The sequence below is a fragment of the Anabrus simplex genome, chromosome 1 (genome assembly GCF_040414725.1).
Source record: "Anabrus simplex isolate iqAnaSimp1 chromosome 1, ASM4041472v1, whole genome shotgun sequence".
NCBI classification, from domain to species: Eukaryota; Metazoa; Arthropoda; class Insecta; order Orthoptera; family Tettigoniidae; genus Anabrus; species Anabrus simplex.
In genome coordinates, this window is record NC_090265.1 from 1,583,137,677 (window position 1) to 1,583,154,731 (window position 17,055).

The 17,055-nt window shown below is 40.3% G+C and overlaps 1 protein-coding gene across 1 annotated transcript in view; it reads right to left on the reverse strand.

Annotated features, from left to right (window-relative positions):
* Window positions 1-17,055, reverse strand: part of LOC136862779 (popeye domain-containing 2) — a 255,712-nt gene that overhangs the window by 164,659 nt on the left and 73,998 nt on the right. The window contains exon 3 of the mRNA XM_068226268.1: window positions 7,176-7,278. Within this exon, the coding sequence (XP_068082369.1) occupies window positions 7,176-7,278 (103 nt within the window). The remainder of the gene's footprint in view (window positions 1-7,175; window positions 7,279-17,055) is intronic.

Consider the following 17,055-nt stretch of genomic DNA (forward strand, 5'->3'; position numbering starts at 1 on the left):
AACCTAAGAGGTCATCGCGACCTACCACCAAAAAAACTTGTCGCTAAGAGCTAATCAATAACCCTTTGTTTTCATCTATGAACGAACGCTTTTATTCCATAGCACTCACATGCAAAGGAACTCAATGCACCCATCTCTGCTTGGCTGTATTCACCAGTTGCAGTTGAACTGTCTGCGGGTAAAGTCACTTCACGCTACTATCTGCAACGATATCTTTATCATTAAGTACCACGGCAGAACAAGTATTTAACATCCCATCATTCTTGGCTCAGCGCGCCATCAAGTGCATTAAAAAATTAATTACCGGTGTCCTTGTAGATCTCGAGGACCAAACCTTCGAACACAGCTTTGAGTTTGCTGTTGCTAGGTTCGAACCAGAGCGCCAACAGATCTTCAACAGTATGGACAAGGAAGTTTACGATTTATTCACATACCTCGTTTGTACTCTAGGGGAATGCGCGACTTGATATCTGAAACAATAGTTGCTGGTGGGCATCTCACGGAACATTTTGACGATACATGCATTGCCTAGAATTGCAGTGCAGTCTATCAACACCCCAGTCAGCGCAGCCGTCGCGGCAGCGTACATCATCTCTCCAATCCACACCACCAGAGTCTCCACTAACCACCCCTGCTCGACACTCGTGTGCTGGATCATAACATGGATGTCAACCCTAAGCCAGCAGTAGCACCTCCATCATCAAAGGGGACATCATCCCCCCCACCCCCCGCCCCTCGCAATAACAACACCATCTCCGACAGCAGCTGTAGCGTGTTCGTCACGCCTATCACTTTTCCCTGCTTACATATTCCTTCAACAGAAATGACTATATGTTTCGGACAGCCTATTTCATTTCTTATAATTAAATTCACCGTTACATCTTGTCTACTAACCTAATGTTTGAATCAAGTTCGCTCCTTCTCCTAGTAGTCACCTCCTCTGTTTTACGTTTATTTACCTACAGAGCTACCCATAGATTGAGCATATGACTGTTCATTACCAGTCCACTCCTGCTTTAAGCACAGGTAAATGCCATATAACTGGTACAAAGGAAGCTACCTGTGCATATCAGTCTGCGATGCTGTTAAGAAGTTAGATAAGAAAAGAAACGTCTTCAAGTTTCTTCTTTTCACATCCGGCGGGTGCTGCATTTGTCTTCGTATTTGCGTTCCAGCTACATTTCTCAAGAAAATCGCAAGTATATCATGTAAGTATAACATTCTGCTCTTTAACCATACCAGATTTTATGTAATGTTTAAAACCGCTGTTTTCAACCCTTCGCAACCCCTCTCATCTGAAAGAGCTCCTCGAGACTTAATTTTAGGAAAAGGTAACATGTTTGTACGTTAAACGGTTTCAAAGCTATAAATACGAGTACATTTGTGTTAAGGGCTGAAAACGGTAAATATCTCGGAAACAGTGCGCCCTAGAGCTTCTTTAGCCTCTCTATACGGAATTGTTTCTTCATAAACACAAAAAGAGATCGGCATCCAATCATCAAACTATCCAGTACCCATAAACCCATCAGGGAAGGGCAACCCTCTGTACAAGTAAGCATCATCCATAAACCTGAACAGGGAAGGGTATTGTAACCGTTAATGACATCGTCATATGTATATAGAGACATCCTGCATAGAGAATATGCCGTTTTCCGCGCAGTTCTACGTTAAATAGCCGCCAAACGAGGATATTATTGACGGTTCCGGGTCTCGAGCTCCCCGCCGTAGAGTCGCGCGCCCCTCCTCCCGTTGCACGCAATTGGGAAAAAGGAGGGAGTACAAGCGCTTGTAAGTGGAGTTCGCTCTTTCTCTAAGCGAGAGAGCTGGAACGAGAAAGATGTCACATGACTGAGAAGTGAGGTCACGAAACAACCTGAAAGAAGTCGTCTCAACATATGAGATGATATCACCTTATATATTCCCCTAAATATCTAGTGGTACCAATGCGTAGCTTTCGACTGTTTCGATGGTATTAACATTAATAACTCGGAAGTACTTGATGGATAATTTCGAGTTACAACTTCGATCAATGAGGAGATTTTATGCGGATTTATCATGCCGAGAACCATTCTACATAATAAGAATAATAGGAAGAACCCAGATAGTTGATGGCATGGAGAGAGTGAAACCAGATGCCCGACTCTGACAGGACCAGGAAAACTGAAAAATCCCAGGAGTCATGCTTCACCTACTGAGAATTGATAGTGACGCTTTGATGACTGCAGACGAACCCGCGAAGAACTCGGAACGAAAATTGATCAGTGGAAAGAAGGATGTACAGGCTTTAATTTGATATCAAATTCAACGTTTAAATATACCTTCCAACGGGCCGTTGTTTGACAAGGGGGCGTGGTCTGTCTCCCCCCTCCAAAAAATAAGGCTTCTCACTATAAAGGCGAGTGGCAAGAAGGCAGTATACGCTAGTGCTGGGGACGGAGCGGAGCGGAGCAGTTGTGACGTCATCACCCGGTAGTACCGAGTGAACTACCGAGTGAATGTTCTGACGCGGGACGTTTAAACACGTTATAGGTATGGCACTGCGAAGGTATTGCATCCCCCTATTAATACCCTTCTCTCACAACGTAACAACTGTAAATAACTGCATATATATTCACTATAATTGTTATATACGTAACTGCTAGGGAGTAGGAGGTAGTATGTGGAATAAATGTTAGTAATTCGTATAGTTAAATCATTCGAATAGTGAAACAAAGTATGGCGCATACCTACCGAAAGGGTTTGTATACAAGGGGATTGGAAGTTAACAGAAAAGTAATGTATTAACAATTATTTCGTAAGTTCATGTGATACGGTACACTGTTAATGAGAAGAATAACCTGAATATAAAGAATCTTATCAGAATATAATGAAAAACACTGACATAGTTTCATCTACAGGATGACAAAAGTAATTTCGTAAATGAACGTTGACTGGAATGTCCTTCTTTGCAAATGTGATTACAAAACGTATCTGACAACATACTACTACACGTCCCAATGCCAAACAGCTATCAGTAGCATGCTTCTATAAATACAGGTATTATATTATATTATATTATATTATATTATATTATATTATATTATATTATATTATATTATATTATATTATATTATATTATATTATATTATATTATATTATATTATATTATATTTGATGCGCCACCACCCGTCACGTATGTGCGGCCACAAAATTTGCATTTTACGTGTTTCGTATTATCAGTGATGTCAAAAACTGCCAGGCATCCGACGGTTTTCGTGGCATTTGTGGAACAACGTTCTATAAAAATTTCTTTAAATTCCTTTAAATGTTCTAAAAATATAACTACTATCTACGAATATGTTTAAATATCACACTAACACCACAAATATAATCTAACAGACTTTACATTATCTACAAAACATAACAAGCGTAGGAAATATATACGTACATTCGAAACACACAGATTGAATACAGGTACTTTCGTACGTGTGTTGTGCGCTACACTGTGCTCAGGTCCTCCGCGAGTACTTGCAGTTGTAAGCGGAGGGGATCGGTGGTGCGCTCTACCGCTACAACCGGATTACTCATCGGTATTACTCGCTCCGTCCCCACCTCTAGTATACGCAGTATATCCAGTGCATTCGGTCTAATCAGCAGACCCATTCTTTAGTGAACAGTCAGTTTCAATATTCAGTGTTTCCCATTGTGAGGGTTATTATTGAACAGTATTGTGTAGTGGTAAATGACAACACATAGTGAGTGACAGTGCGCTGAGTACCAAATATTCGTTACGTCTTTAATTCAGTTCGCTATGACTCGTATGTGATAAACAAATTTACTTCGATTATGTGTCATAGCGGTACGGGGTTGTAAAAAGAAAAAGAGGTATTCGATCGAAGTGAATTATTACGTGTGCGGTTATGAAATTGATCTGAGTGAATGCGGTGGATTATGCCGAATTATACGAATTATATAAATGAGGTTAAATGAAGGATGTAACTAAATACAAGGATAGTTCAGCAGCAGTGCTACAATAAGGCTTGAACCTACAATAACAGTGAGCGGCTTATTAGCTATCATTTTAGTAGATCGGGCGGCACCCTCCGTATTCTCTCAAACGCAGTGAGTTGTATATGGTATCAATGATTAGTGAAACGGAGTGGGTCGATTAGTGACCAGTAAAAACATATTAATACCTAACATTCACATCCTGTGATGGTGACCGGCTAGGTGTGTGATGCTCCGAGATTAAATTACTTGTGGAGAACTGGAGTATGCAAATGAAAGTATCGATATCGGGCTACAGGACAAATACCGATATAGGGCTAGCGTGCTTGAGTTTATAAGTATCCTAATCATAACAGAGTTATAATGCATGACATAATTAATGCATTTATGACAAATTAGTTCTTCCTCATTTGCATATTTGACCTCCGAGAGCGCCGGCTTTGAAGACGTCTTGTGAGCAGTCCGCCGTACAGTTACGCCAACGCAGCATTGATATTCAAGAGCTTCCGACGCCAGACGAGGATTCAACCAACATGCAGGCGAATCAACAGAGAACGATTCTGGGAGCCACCGCAAGTGGAGGCATTCTGATGGCAGGTTAAATACATGGCTGTACTTCCTGAGGAAAGCTGATGGCAGATATATGAGTGCTAAGTACATTTTTGAACTTATTCGCATGAGAGTTAGGTCACATTCCCCTAAATAAGTAGCTTGCATGTAAATACACTGAATATTATTTGACCATGACGGCGTTTCAGAAGGATTATAGCTTTTGTAAGATTTTTCTGTGAGATTTTCTTCGTGGTTTGAACCACTTATTTCATTCATTATGGGGAAATATCGCATGATAGTTATAAGACCCTAGCATGATTTATAGGTGACGTGACATAATGTAAAGGGATAAAATTTCGTAGTATGATCAATTCGTCTTGAAGTTACAATTAAATGCTATGATTCATCATAAGAGTTTCCGATTATTCATTTTTAATTGCACATCACCTACTGGTGGAAACTCCTCCTGTCTAGATTTATGACTGCAAACTCCACGACAACAAAGGTCAACTGTGGGGGTGTAAGTGAATTGTGTAGATCGCGATTAGCCGTGATTTTTCCCCCTCTTAAAGGTTAGGACCTTCTATTTAAAAATGCATGTTCTCGGGATATGTGGAATGAGAAGACGGAACCTGATATGTAAGTGCACAATTTTGAGAGTGTAGTGGTGTTAAATATATGAGTTCCCCTGCTGAATGTGTATAATTAGGGCGATGTTGAATGCCGCCTTGAGAAAAAGATAATTGAGGCCAAATGTAGGCTGGTATAATGTTAATGAGTCGAAGAAAGATATTGTTTTTGTGATGATATGAATATTTAAGAATAGCAGGTAAAGTATGAGGCTTTGCTTTGCGGGGAAGAAAAAAAAAAAGAACGAGCAAGCCGACCCGTCTGACAGTTTTATGAGGGAACGGTCAGGAAAAGCTCTAGCAAAGTTTGTTTGCCACTTTGTGAAGGGAGACACATTTGGTTCGCTCTTTTCTCCTTCTAGTATAACGGAAACATGCATAAAATTAAGAAAACGACATCGTCGTATAGATCCCAGATGTGATAAATGAATGAAATCCTCCCACCTTTCTATTATTTTGGTTTATTAAAGTCAAAAACGCTATAGGGTTTTCAGGTTGTGACAAACCCCAAATGTCGAAGTCCCTGGGTTCAAGTCCCAGATTCTGGCGAGGACTGTTGCCCATCAGTGGCAAATGAGATGGATCGTGCTACGATTTTGTTCTCTGTGTGGAGATGCAATGTAGAGCGTTATGTTATTTCTTCTAGTGAGTGTTTATCATGTATCATATATTGTAAGATATTGGTTGCTGATTGCTATATTCACTGTTTATAGGAACATCGTTGAAATGTCATATGTTAATATTAGTGTATAGATAATCCCAGTGAAGCAGACGTTATGAAGGAGTTAATACTCCGTACGATGTTAGACACGGTCATTAACGTAGACAATGTGACATAATTGTCATGTGTTTAAAATGCGCTCAGGAATTTTGTAGTAAACCTCAATTAACATGATCTCAAGGCATTGATATATAAATTGAAGGATAAATTGAATGGAATAATTCATGCCGTAAAGGAGCTATGCCTTTGGGAAAGATATGTGTACAGTGTTATCATAGGATATGATTATAATAAGGTTTTTCCGTGTGTTAAGTGGCTCTTAAAGGGGACGTCCTTTCAATGTATTTTTAGTGATTTGAAGGTTATGAGGTAATAGATGCGTATCTGAGATAGACAGAAAGACATCCAAAGCTCAAGCCTAATTTATGAATCAATGTATTGTATCGGTAAATATCTCGGCATATCTTTATGTAATGTAAAATACAAGTGTTTCCTTAGGTCATTAAAAGTGTTTGTCCAAAAATAGATGATTTTCCTTCTCATTAGTAGTGTATTCGTATTTCTCTGATATCCGAGACTCTTTCCCCTACTTAAAATTAAATAGTTTAAGCCCCTTTCCGGACATACCACGTACCCAAGCTCTTGTGCCAGCCGAGGAAAGACTCAAGTAGGGGTGATGGACTTCGATTCCAGTGACTGTTCGAGGGTCTCCTCAAATAAATACTTACAGCCACTTCATAAGCCAATTAAGATGAAGTGTTATGCACTGGAACCCTGGACAGGTGCAGTATCGCACTATACAACTTGGCGCCGTTATTGTAGCCAAACAGGGAAGGACAATCAGCCGTAACAGATTCAACGAACTCAGAGAAGGGCAGGCGACCGTAAAACTAGGCCTCAGAGAACGGCAGTCAGCCGTAAAACTGCTCCTCATACACCTTAGAGTCATAGCACATTTACCATGAGGAGAGGTGTAAGGGAGGGGCCCAGATGGGACGGGGTGTGACTACCACCATATTGTGCATTAGAACCCGCACTGCATTAGTGCTCCAAACGTGCGGCTAGGTGCCACCATCGTCGCAATCTTGGCAGGTACATTTTATTCCCACGTGGGGAATTTTTGTCCCGTCAAGTTGGCAGCGTAAATGTTTTGCCGTCAGGTTGGCAGCGCTGCCATCTTGAGAGTTAGAACCCGCGCTGGCCTAGTTCCCACATGTATAATGGCTACTCACATTGCCTGTATGTACACATTCTATTCATGACGAGTTGAAATAGGAAACGTTTACCTGGAAGTACTCATCTGTGGAAACGCCGAACCACTCCGGCGAGTCGAGGAACTGGTGCGGGAACACAATGTGGAGCGCTCGACCGTTCTGGGACACCACCAACCTGAAAAGCAGAGTGAATAAGATCACAGTAACAATACACCATGCCAGGGACTCTCAATACGTTACTTCTAGAAATGACGCAACTCAAACTCAACAGAAATTGGCACAAGGATTATGTGTGTCACAAGAAACAATCGGCAGACGTTTACGAGCAGTGGGGAAAATCTATAAACTCGGTAAATGGGTCCCACACGATTTGAATGAACGGCAAATGGAAAATCGCAAAGTCACTTGTGATATGCTGCTTCAACGCCAGGAAAGAAAATCATTTCTGTACCGAATTGCGACGGGTGACGAAAAATTGATTTATTTTGAAAACCCGAAGCGGAGAAAATCATGGCTGTCACCTGGCGAAGCCAGTCCTTCAACATCAAGGCCAAATCGCTTCGGCAATAAGACCATGCTTTGTGTCTGGTGGGACAAGAGCGGTATTGTGTATTATGAACTCTTGAAGCCCGGCGTAACCATTAATGCACAACGCTATCACCAAAAAATTATTAATTTAAATCACGCATTGAACGGAAGACGACCGGAATGGGCTAGAAGATATGGCAAAGTGATTTTGTTTCACGACAATGCGCCGTCCCATACAGCAAAACCAGGGAAAGACACCTTGAAATCGCTTGGATGGGACATCCTTCCGCACCCGCCGTACTTTCCCGACCTGGCGCCATCTGACTATCACTTCTTCGCATCAATGCGGCACGCGCTTCCAGAGCAGCACTTCAGCAATTTCGAGGAAGTTGGAAAATGGCTCGAAGAATAGTTTGTCGCAAAAGACAAGCAGTTTTTCTGGCATGGTATTCATAACTTGGTACCTGAAAGATGGGCGAAGTATGTAGAAGCCGATGGCCAATATTTTGAATAAACAAAGAATGAATTTCCCTTGAAAATTGCGTGTTTTCTTTACCATAAAATCCGTCAAAAACTTGTGTACACACACCTGGTAAACATAAATATTATATCTAAATAATTGAGTGTGACTTGATAGAATCTGATGACGTTCTTTTAACAACGAAACACGCAATTCTTTGTTTAATAGTGTGTATTTTATCTGTTGTTTATTAATGTTTTTTAAAAGTATGTTATAGTATAATATTTATATTTAAACTGTGTGCTCGACAGACTGAAAAGCTTTTAAGTTACATTTGACTGACTCGACACTGGAAAGTATGGCTTCCTTCTTAACAAAATATATGAATGTATCCGTAAACTTCTAAACTTTTGAAATATGCATCCATGTTTTGTGCTTATCTGTGCTAATAAGAGCAAATTATTTATGTGGCGCTGCAAGCGGCACCTTTTTCAAGTATGGTACCGGAGCAGCACGAAGTCGAGGAAGATGAAGGTTTCAAATATAGAGTACATCATTTAAGAATACAAGGTATTTCAGATGATCTGGAGCAAAAATTTAAAGAAAAAGTTAGGGTGTTTTCAGGGAAAGTTCTTCTGCGATGGACAAAAAATCGCAGTGACTGTAACGTACTCTTAGAAAGAAATCCTGAATATCTGAGTGGAAATTTAACTTTCCCGGAAGAAACACACAACTTTGAGGCCACGCTTTCAAGGGGAGTTGTACCTGAGCCAAGCAGGGGTAGAACGGGACGCCCTTTAAGAACAGCAGCACTAAAAGTAAAAGAAGGAACGTGCAATCATTGCTACAAAACACCAGTTACAAATAGAGGATTGTGGCGGAAGATCTCTTACCTTGGCCACATCCTTAGAAATGACCGTTACCTCATATTACAGCGGATTGTACAAGGCAAAATACAGGGTCGAAGAGGTGTCGGGAGGAGGCGAACATCATGGCTTGGAAACATCAAAGAATGGACTGAAATTCACAGTGTTGAAAGACTTTTCCACCTAGCTAGAGATCGTTCTGCATTCGCCACAGTGATCGCCAACGTCAGGGGGACCTGATACGGTGCTATGAAGAAGAAGATACAGGCTTGCAGAGCGAACGCTGAAAGGATAACATTATGTAATGAATATGTACAGTATGTATGTATATCACGTGTTACGGAAATTCCGTGGTTTACAGAGGTGTAAGAAGGTGCCAGGGTGAATGGGTGGACAGAGAAAAGCTCAAAGCATAATTTAAAACACTAAATTCTGAAATTTTATTTCTTTTCTTTTTTGACTTTAAATGTTGATTGATGATCTGAATTAGCAACAACAAATAACAGTTAAAGAGCTCGTCAGCTCGGATAACAAGAGCGGACTCTAAAGTCCAAACATCACGTACAATAGAGAAAATTGTCGACACAATAATTTACAAGAAATGAGTTTTGTAGCTCTGAAGTTACACTGTTTCAAAAAGCACATTTGCTCCACTCACATTCCAAAATTTTACAACAGTCCGGCCTCTTAGCGGCACAGGTTTTCTGTGAAATTTTACACTAGATAAACTTCAAAATAGTGTTTCCTGTCATTTCCGCTCGACAGTCTATTACACACTCGTCCATAACTAATGACACTTCAAACAGGGATAATAAGTGCCCATTCTAAATGGTCTTAGTGTACAAAAGAAAAGGGTTAGAAAATGGCCCACAACGAAATGCTAGGAGGCAAAGCACTTGCACTTCTTTTGAAATACACTTAAAATCCTACATTGGCTTATGGCCCGAAGTTACACAGGCTAATCCTATACTACGGAGGGGTGACTACATGCGAAATATTAAGTTTCAAAATGGTTTGAAGAATTCAGCGTTTTAGAAGATCATAGTGATCCCAATATCAAGTTGAATGAGAATTAATAGAGGGTGAACATTCTTTATTCCTTAAGTTACATATATCCTAGCAGGGATTTGAACAGAGTCCTTATACTCGCCTAAAAATTGCATTTAAAAGGTGATATTAAACTTGAGAATTTTACGTTAAGGAAGAAGTTTGAAACCTTCCCCTTAAGTTAACTGTCTAGAGCTATCACATATTTTACAAGATGTCTGCCATTACCTTGAGCTGCTGGGCCTAGCAACGATGAACAGGCTGCCCCTGCCCCCAATTATGCCGTACACACACTTAGACCGGAGCGACGAAGATGACAAGACGGCCCTAAAGCGCCTAGCTTTTATAATAACTCGAGAGGAAGGCTCCTGAACTCTCTTGACCTAGGCAGAAAGCCTGTACACACCCCCAAATTTTAATTGGCAACAAAAATATATGTAAACAATTTTGATTGGTTAATAAATTAAGGAAGAAGGAAGTCGAAGAAGTGCTGGTAACCTTAGCACATAAGAAAAACAATCTACAACCACTTCAGGTTTACAAACATATAGAATAGAAATTTCCCTTGAAAATTAATTGTCCGTCCTCCCGCCAGATGGGGCACATAGGCCGATAGTAGAGACATCTAAAGATTAAAGGTCCAAACTTCTTCAGATACACAGTTTCAGATTCCTAACACAGATGGCCTTCTAGAAGGCGCGCAGTTCAAATGGACGGAGAAGGTGTACCTCCGGTACATCATGTTAAAATGTCTTGCTGTGAACTTATTTACAGCCTTCTTTACAGTGGAATATACACTCGGGTTCACCGAGCGAGATGACTGCGCGGATACGGTCACATAAGATCGGCATCCTGAAGATGGTTTTCCGTCATTTTCTATTTTTGCATTAAGATGATGCTGGTGTTGTACCTTAAAGGCTTCGATCACTTCCTTCCCAGTCCTAGCCCTGACATATCTCAGCCTTCTTAAGACCTGTCTGAATCGGTGCGACAAAAAACTGTACTAAACGCAAAAGAACACCTGGGTTCCTTTTTTTACAATTTGTTTTACGTCGCACGGACACAGATAAGTCTTATGGCGATGATGGGATAGGAAAGGCCTAGGAGTGGGAAGGAAGCGGCCGTGGCCTTAAGTAAGGTACAGCCCCAGTATTTGCCTGGTATGAAAATGGGAAACCACGGAAAATCATCTTCAGGGCTGCCGAGAGTGGTGCTCGAACCCACTTTCTCCTGGATGCAAGCTCACAGCTGCGCGCCCCTAACCGTACAGCCATCTCACCCGGTACTCGGGTTCCACAGAGATCCAAGTCGGATAACTTGAAGGGAAATTGCCAAACACAATTATTTCATACAGAAATCTTCCTCGTGAACAGTCGAGATTTTCTGACGTGGAGCAAAGTTCTCTGCGAAACGTAGGCTAAAGAGTTTCATCTTGTTTTCTTGACACGACGTAAGCCCAAAAGCCCACATCATGTCTACAAGTACGGGCCGTGAAAGCATTAATGTTACCATTATTTTATTTTAATGTTCATTATTTTTCAGAAATTTATGAATCACATCCCTACGCGATTTTTGATTTGCGATAACCGATAAGGAACACAACAATATATCATTCTTAATTTTCACATTACGTAATTACAGTCATTAATTTTATTCGCTAACGTTCTGATCACCCGCAGTAGCTCCTGAAAGCTCGTAAATCAAAGAACAACAACAACAAAACTTCTTGACACGCTCGTGAAAGTTTATACCGACTACTTTGCAAGCACAATTTTATGCCTTAGAAGCGCGCATCTAATGGTAAAAGTTGCTTTATACGGCCCGAGTGAGAACCAGTTCCTCGGCTACCGCAACCCCCTATTTCCTAGCTTTGAGTAATAATAAGGTAAGCTACGATCATATGACACGACGTTTCTAGCAGTTAGCAAGTTATAGCATTAACTGACTTGTGTTTCTTGTACTTCTTTGTGGATTTACTATTAAACGCACGGAATCGCTATGAATAATTTCTAACATTACAAGTAATGAAAATCATTGCGAATCCGTATTGAAAGTAATCTTATGATAAATGTAAGGGATTGATTTCTCTTCCAGCTATTCAATACAACTCAATATGCTAAAGTTAGAGTTAAATCTTCATTAAAATAAGAATTGGGACATGTTTCCCCTTTTCCTATAGGGCATCATCAGCCGTATCATTACCTCAAACCATATCGGGTACCTGGTTAAAATTGATCTGAAATCTACAACAAAATTGAATACATTAAAAAACTTCACTTATAAACCGTCATTATGTGAGTAACTTGATTTAGGTACAAGTGAAAATTAACAATACTGATGGCCTTGAGCCATGGTCAATGTTGAATATGCATGAAAGTTTAAAAATATTGTTACAAAATGATGAAAGTGAGTATAGAACAATGCAAGTGATTATATACAAAAATAATAAGGAAATGCATTCCAACACTGTGCCATTTTTTGTAATATTGGACCTTGACTTGTGTACTTGATATAGTCTTATTCGAAAGATAGCGAATAAGTTCTATTTTTTTTTTTTTTTTTTTTTTAGCTTGTAACTAGTCTAGGTAACTTAACCAGGACCCGATATGGTTTGGAATTTGTTAATGTATTCAATTTTGTAGTAGATTTTAGATCAATTTTAACCAGGTACCTGATACGGTTTGAGGCAATGATACGGCTGATGATGCCCCATAGGAAAGGGCGAAGTATGTCCCAATTCTTATTTTAATGAGTATTTAACTCTAACTTTAGCATATTGAGTTGTATTGAATAGCTGGAAGAGAAATTTTTTACATTTATCACAATAATTGCTAACATGTCAATCCCTTGATCTGAGAGATGAGTGGTAGCAAGGAAAATGATGTGGAACTACGGCAAAGAATCAGTTCACCGAGCTCGATAGCTGCAGTCGCTTAAGTGTGGCTAGTATCCAGTATTCGGGAGATAGTAGGTTCGAACCCCATTGTCGGCAGCCCTGAAGAAGGTTTTCCGTGGTTTCACATTTTCACGCCAGGCAAATGCTGGGACTCTACCTTAATTGAGGCCACGGCCGCTTCCTTCCCACTCGTATCCCATTCCTATCCCATCGTCGCCATAAGACCTATCTGTGTCAATGCGACGTAAAGCAACTTGCAAAACAAAACAAAAAAAATAGTTCTGCTGTTGTATGATATGAGGATACAATCATCCATTACTTCACTTATAGTCCACCAGGTGGTCATGATCATTAAGGCTTTATTGTCTGACACCATAATTAGCCGGTTTGAGTCCCGCTAGTTGAAAAATATTACCATTAGAATGTTGGCTGGCAGGTTAGGAGAGGCGGTAGGAAACAATTTCTAACCATTAGATTGCATGCCAAAAGCCTGGGTTGAATTCCAAACTTCTCCGCAGAGTTCATAAGGAGTGAGGGCATACGGCGCTGCTGTTGGTGATTCATCCGTCAGGTGGGGATGTTACACCCTGAGTATATCCTTTGGTGTTATTCGACAGAAGTAGGCTGTCACCCATGGGCGTCAACTAGAAAGACCTGCATTAGGCCTCTCCAGAGACCACACGACATCACATCACAATTCAATTATGAGGATAATGCGGGTCCTCGCTGTGTGGGTAACTGCAACACAAAGATGTTACAAGTCACGGTACACATGATGGGAAGTAACGGAAAAACATTCGAGTTCACATTCTCGACTGTTAACTGGATTCTTAACCTTTGTATTACTAAACTACTAAACATCGATGGCAGTATAAATTAGTGGGATTCCCTAAATCCATACTAAAAAGCAGCTACTCCTTAAAAAAAAATAAAAAAATAAGAATAACTGAACGAATTTTCTTATCTATTTCCATGATAGGTGGCGGGTGAACTCCCATATAAAAGCAAATCTTTTGTCGAGACCTGCAGACTGGCAAACCCCTGGCAGAGGCATTTCTCAAGCTGCATCAAGAACTATAATAACGATACATTTACCAATTACATTCCAGTTTTGCAGCAAGTCTATACAAACATGTTCACTTTCGTACACAGAGGGGAGAAATTTATCGCTATATAAAGCATTATCTACATTCAAACCAGGCCACAAACACAACTACAAGCAAAACGACTCAAAGGAACAAGCTCAACTCTAGTCGTCGTATTTAGCTAACCGGAATTCAGCTTTTATCTACTCGAGTTTAGGACAGGAATGTACATTTAAATCCGCATGAACAACAGTCCCTGTACCAAACAAAAGGAAGACGTGCGAACAATAACACTCAAACATATTTTACAGAAAAAATGCAACCTGAATACAAACAAGTACAGTACGTGGTGATTTGAATTAAATGATATCACTAATTTATTGATTTCTATATTACATCTAAGTTTTGATGAAAAATCATAAATAAAATATAGATTAATATTTTAGAGGATGAAAGGTTTCTTGTGATGGAAAGAAAATATGAAACAAATTGTGGGTTCTGATCTTGTGAACTTGAATGTGTTGCACAGCCCGTTGCTTTGATTACTCCAGCACTTGCCATGGAGTCGACGAGCTTGTCGTAGCGCACTGTGGCTTCACTTAATAGGCCTACTCTAATAATAATAACAATAATAATAGTAATAATAATAATAATAATCATCATCACATGACCACAGCTACCGTATGCGAACATTTTAATTTGACGGCAGTTAGGCTACCTGCGCGTCAATTTCGACGATCCGTTTAACTCTGCCAAACGGTAGAGGAAACCAGATCTCTGTTGGGCATTCTAGGGCTGAGTTTCAATTAATTATGTGTGGTAAACACTAAAGAGGCACACTCAACAGCACAAAAATTGGCCGTTGGAAAATATGACTTTCTTTCACAATCCTCTTGTTTGAAATAGGAAGACCATATTGTGTAGGTTCTAGGATTCTAAGTACCATCTCTTTGGCCGCCGACTAGCCACAGTTTACTAATATACTCGCGTTTCGAGAATGTATACATTTAAATTCTTCTTTGCCGGCCAAGTTTTGAGCAGTTGAGTGTACATGCCGACATCGTACAGCATGGAGTTGAAATGGACTTTATTTTCGTCCTTCAAAAATCCTGATTACCTCCATCGGATCCACCGGATTTGAAACCTCGATCTTAAGATCTGGAGATCGACACTTTTACACAGATGGAGGCACTTAATATTATAAAGAAGTCCTTCACAATAGTGCATTTTTGTAAGAACACGTCCATGCAACTTCCCCCAAATGTTTGATCAAGTTAATGTCGGGACTAGGGCTTGGGGAATCGAACCTAACCATGATCTGTTTTTCAGAACATTAGGTCGCCTACTGGCGTCAAATCAAAAGACCTGCACTGGCGAGCCGAACTTGTCCTCGGACACTTCCAGTACTAAAAACCATATGCCATTTCATTTTTTTTTTCAATGAGATGTTTAGAATGATTAGGATAATTATTATACTGAAATATCCTTGTGTGGCATTTTTCTTCCTGAGTGCAGTCTCGTAATAACGTTCAAAATACAAATGTACTAGAAGCGGGAATTGTTCTAGCAACCCTGGCCAGAGAACAACATGACTTCCATACCAACTACTGTACCTCACATCATGATGCTTTTTCCTCCAACGTTTCGTAGTACAGGCTTGGTATTTTTTTGTCATTCCTTGCGTTGGTCAGTCGTCCAATATAGGCTGCTGGATCGCACTGAATGAGAACGTATTGAACGTGCTCTCATTACTCCATATATTTTAGACCGATCACAATATCCTCTGTTGTAGACTTATTTTTAAACCGAATCTGGCCTTCACATTGTCCTCGCTGTTGCTGTTGTTTAGTTTAGTTTTCAGCCCTAAGGCTGGTTGGAACCTCAACAGCTCTGCCATCAGCTGTCATATATGGCCTAGGCATCACTGCAGAGGCGTACTAGGGAAATGAGGAGTGAGGTAGTTTCCCGTTGTTTTCCTCACCGAGCCAGAAGTTGCTATTACATATCAGTCTGCCAAGCCCACTGAAATGCATGCACCGACCGACCCTGTGAGCAACATTTTCACACCAATCATAGCAGGGACTGGCTGCAGAAGGAATGGCATTACTAGCATCGCTCATACCTCAGTCACTTTCATATTGTCAAAGCCAAGGATAAGACAGAGACAGATCAATGAAAGTAACAAAATTGCTCTAGCCCATACCAGAAGACATAGTGCACTGTAAACACTAGGTCTTGCCAGCAAAGGCAGTCAGCCTCGAAAGCAAGGAGTAGCTGCGAGCGGAGCGGGCTGGGAACACCTCTCTCCAGCGGGAGGAAAGGTTTCATGTGACACATCTGTTATCTGTTAAGATACTTGTTTTGTCCTTCTCTGTCAACCCCTTAAAATTACTTTCAGATCTATCCTCGAAAATATATCATACTTGTTCTGCGGCATTCAATCCTCTTGGATTTCTTCTCAAGTGATATCACTCTACGATGTATATTGCTTGAACTTAATGCCAGGATGTGTATAAAACGCCCAGTCTAATTGCTTGCTTCATTTCAAGCTCCAGGCAATTAGACTGGGCGTTTTATACACATCCTGGCATTAAGTTCAATTCATCGGTATAAGCCAAAATGCATATAATATTTCTATCCAACTGAATCCCTCTCTGACGCTCACGTCCATCTAAGATCTACAGTCTTCAAAATATGAGTAATAAGGGTATATGATTGCAGCCTTGCCTAACCCTGTAATTCATTTTGAGACGCTCATTCCACCATCAACTCTCGCTGTAGCCTGAGTTCTGAAATAAATGGTTTTGATTTTCAGTAATAATAATTTAAAAAAAGATCCTGACCATAGCCTACACATTTTCTCTTAGTCTGCTATATCAGTGAGAAGTATTTAAAGGTTTTTGAATCGACATAGAACATACAGTGAAGAACAAATTGTAAAAAGCACAAAAGTAAGAAGCAGCATCCAGTAGAGGAGGCGGCGTGTTTATCTTCTCGGATTACATATCCCATAAATAGTTAAGCTCTAAAAGTCCATGACATACTGGCATGGCGCACATATAAAAATAGG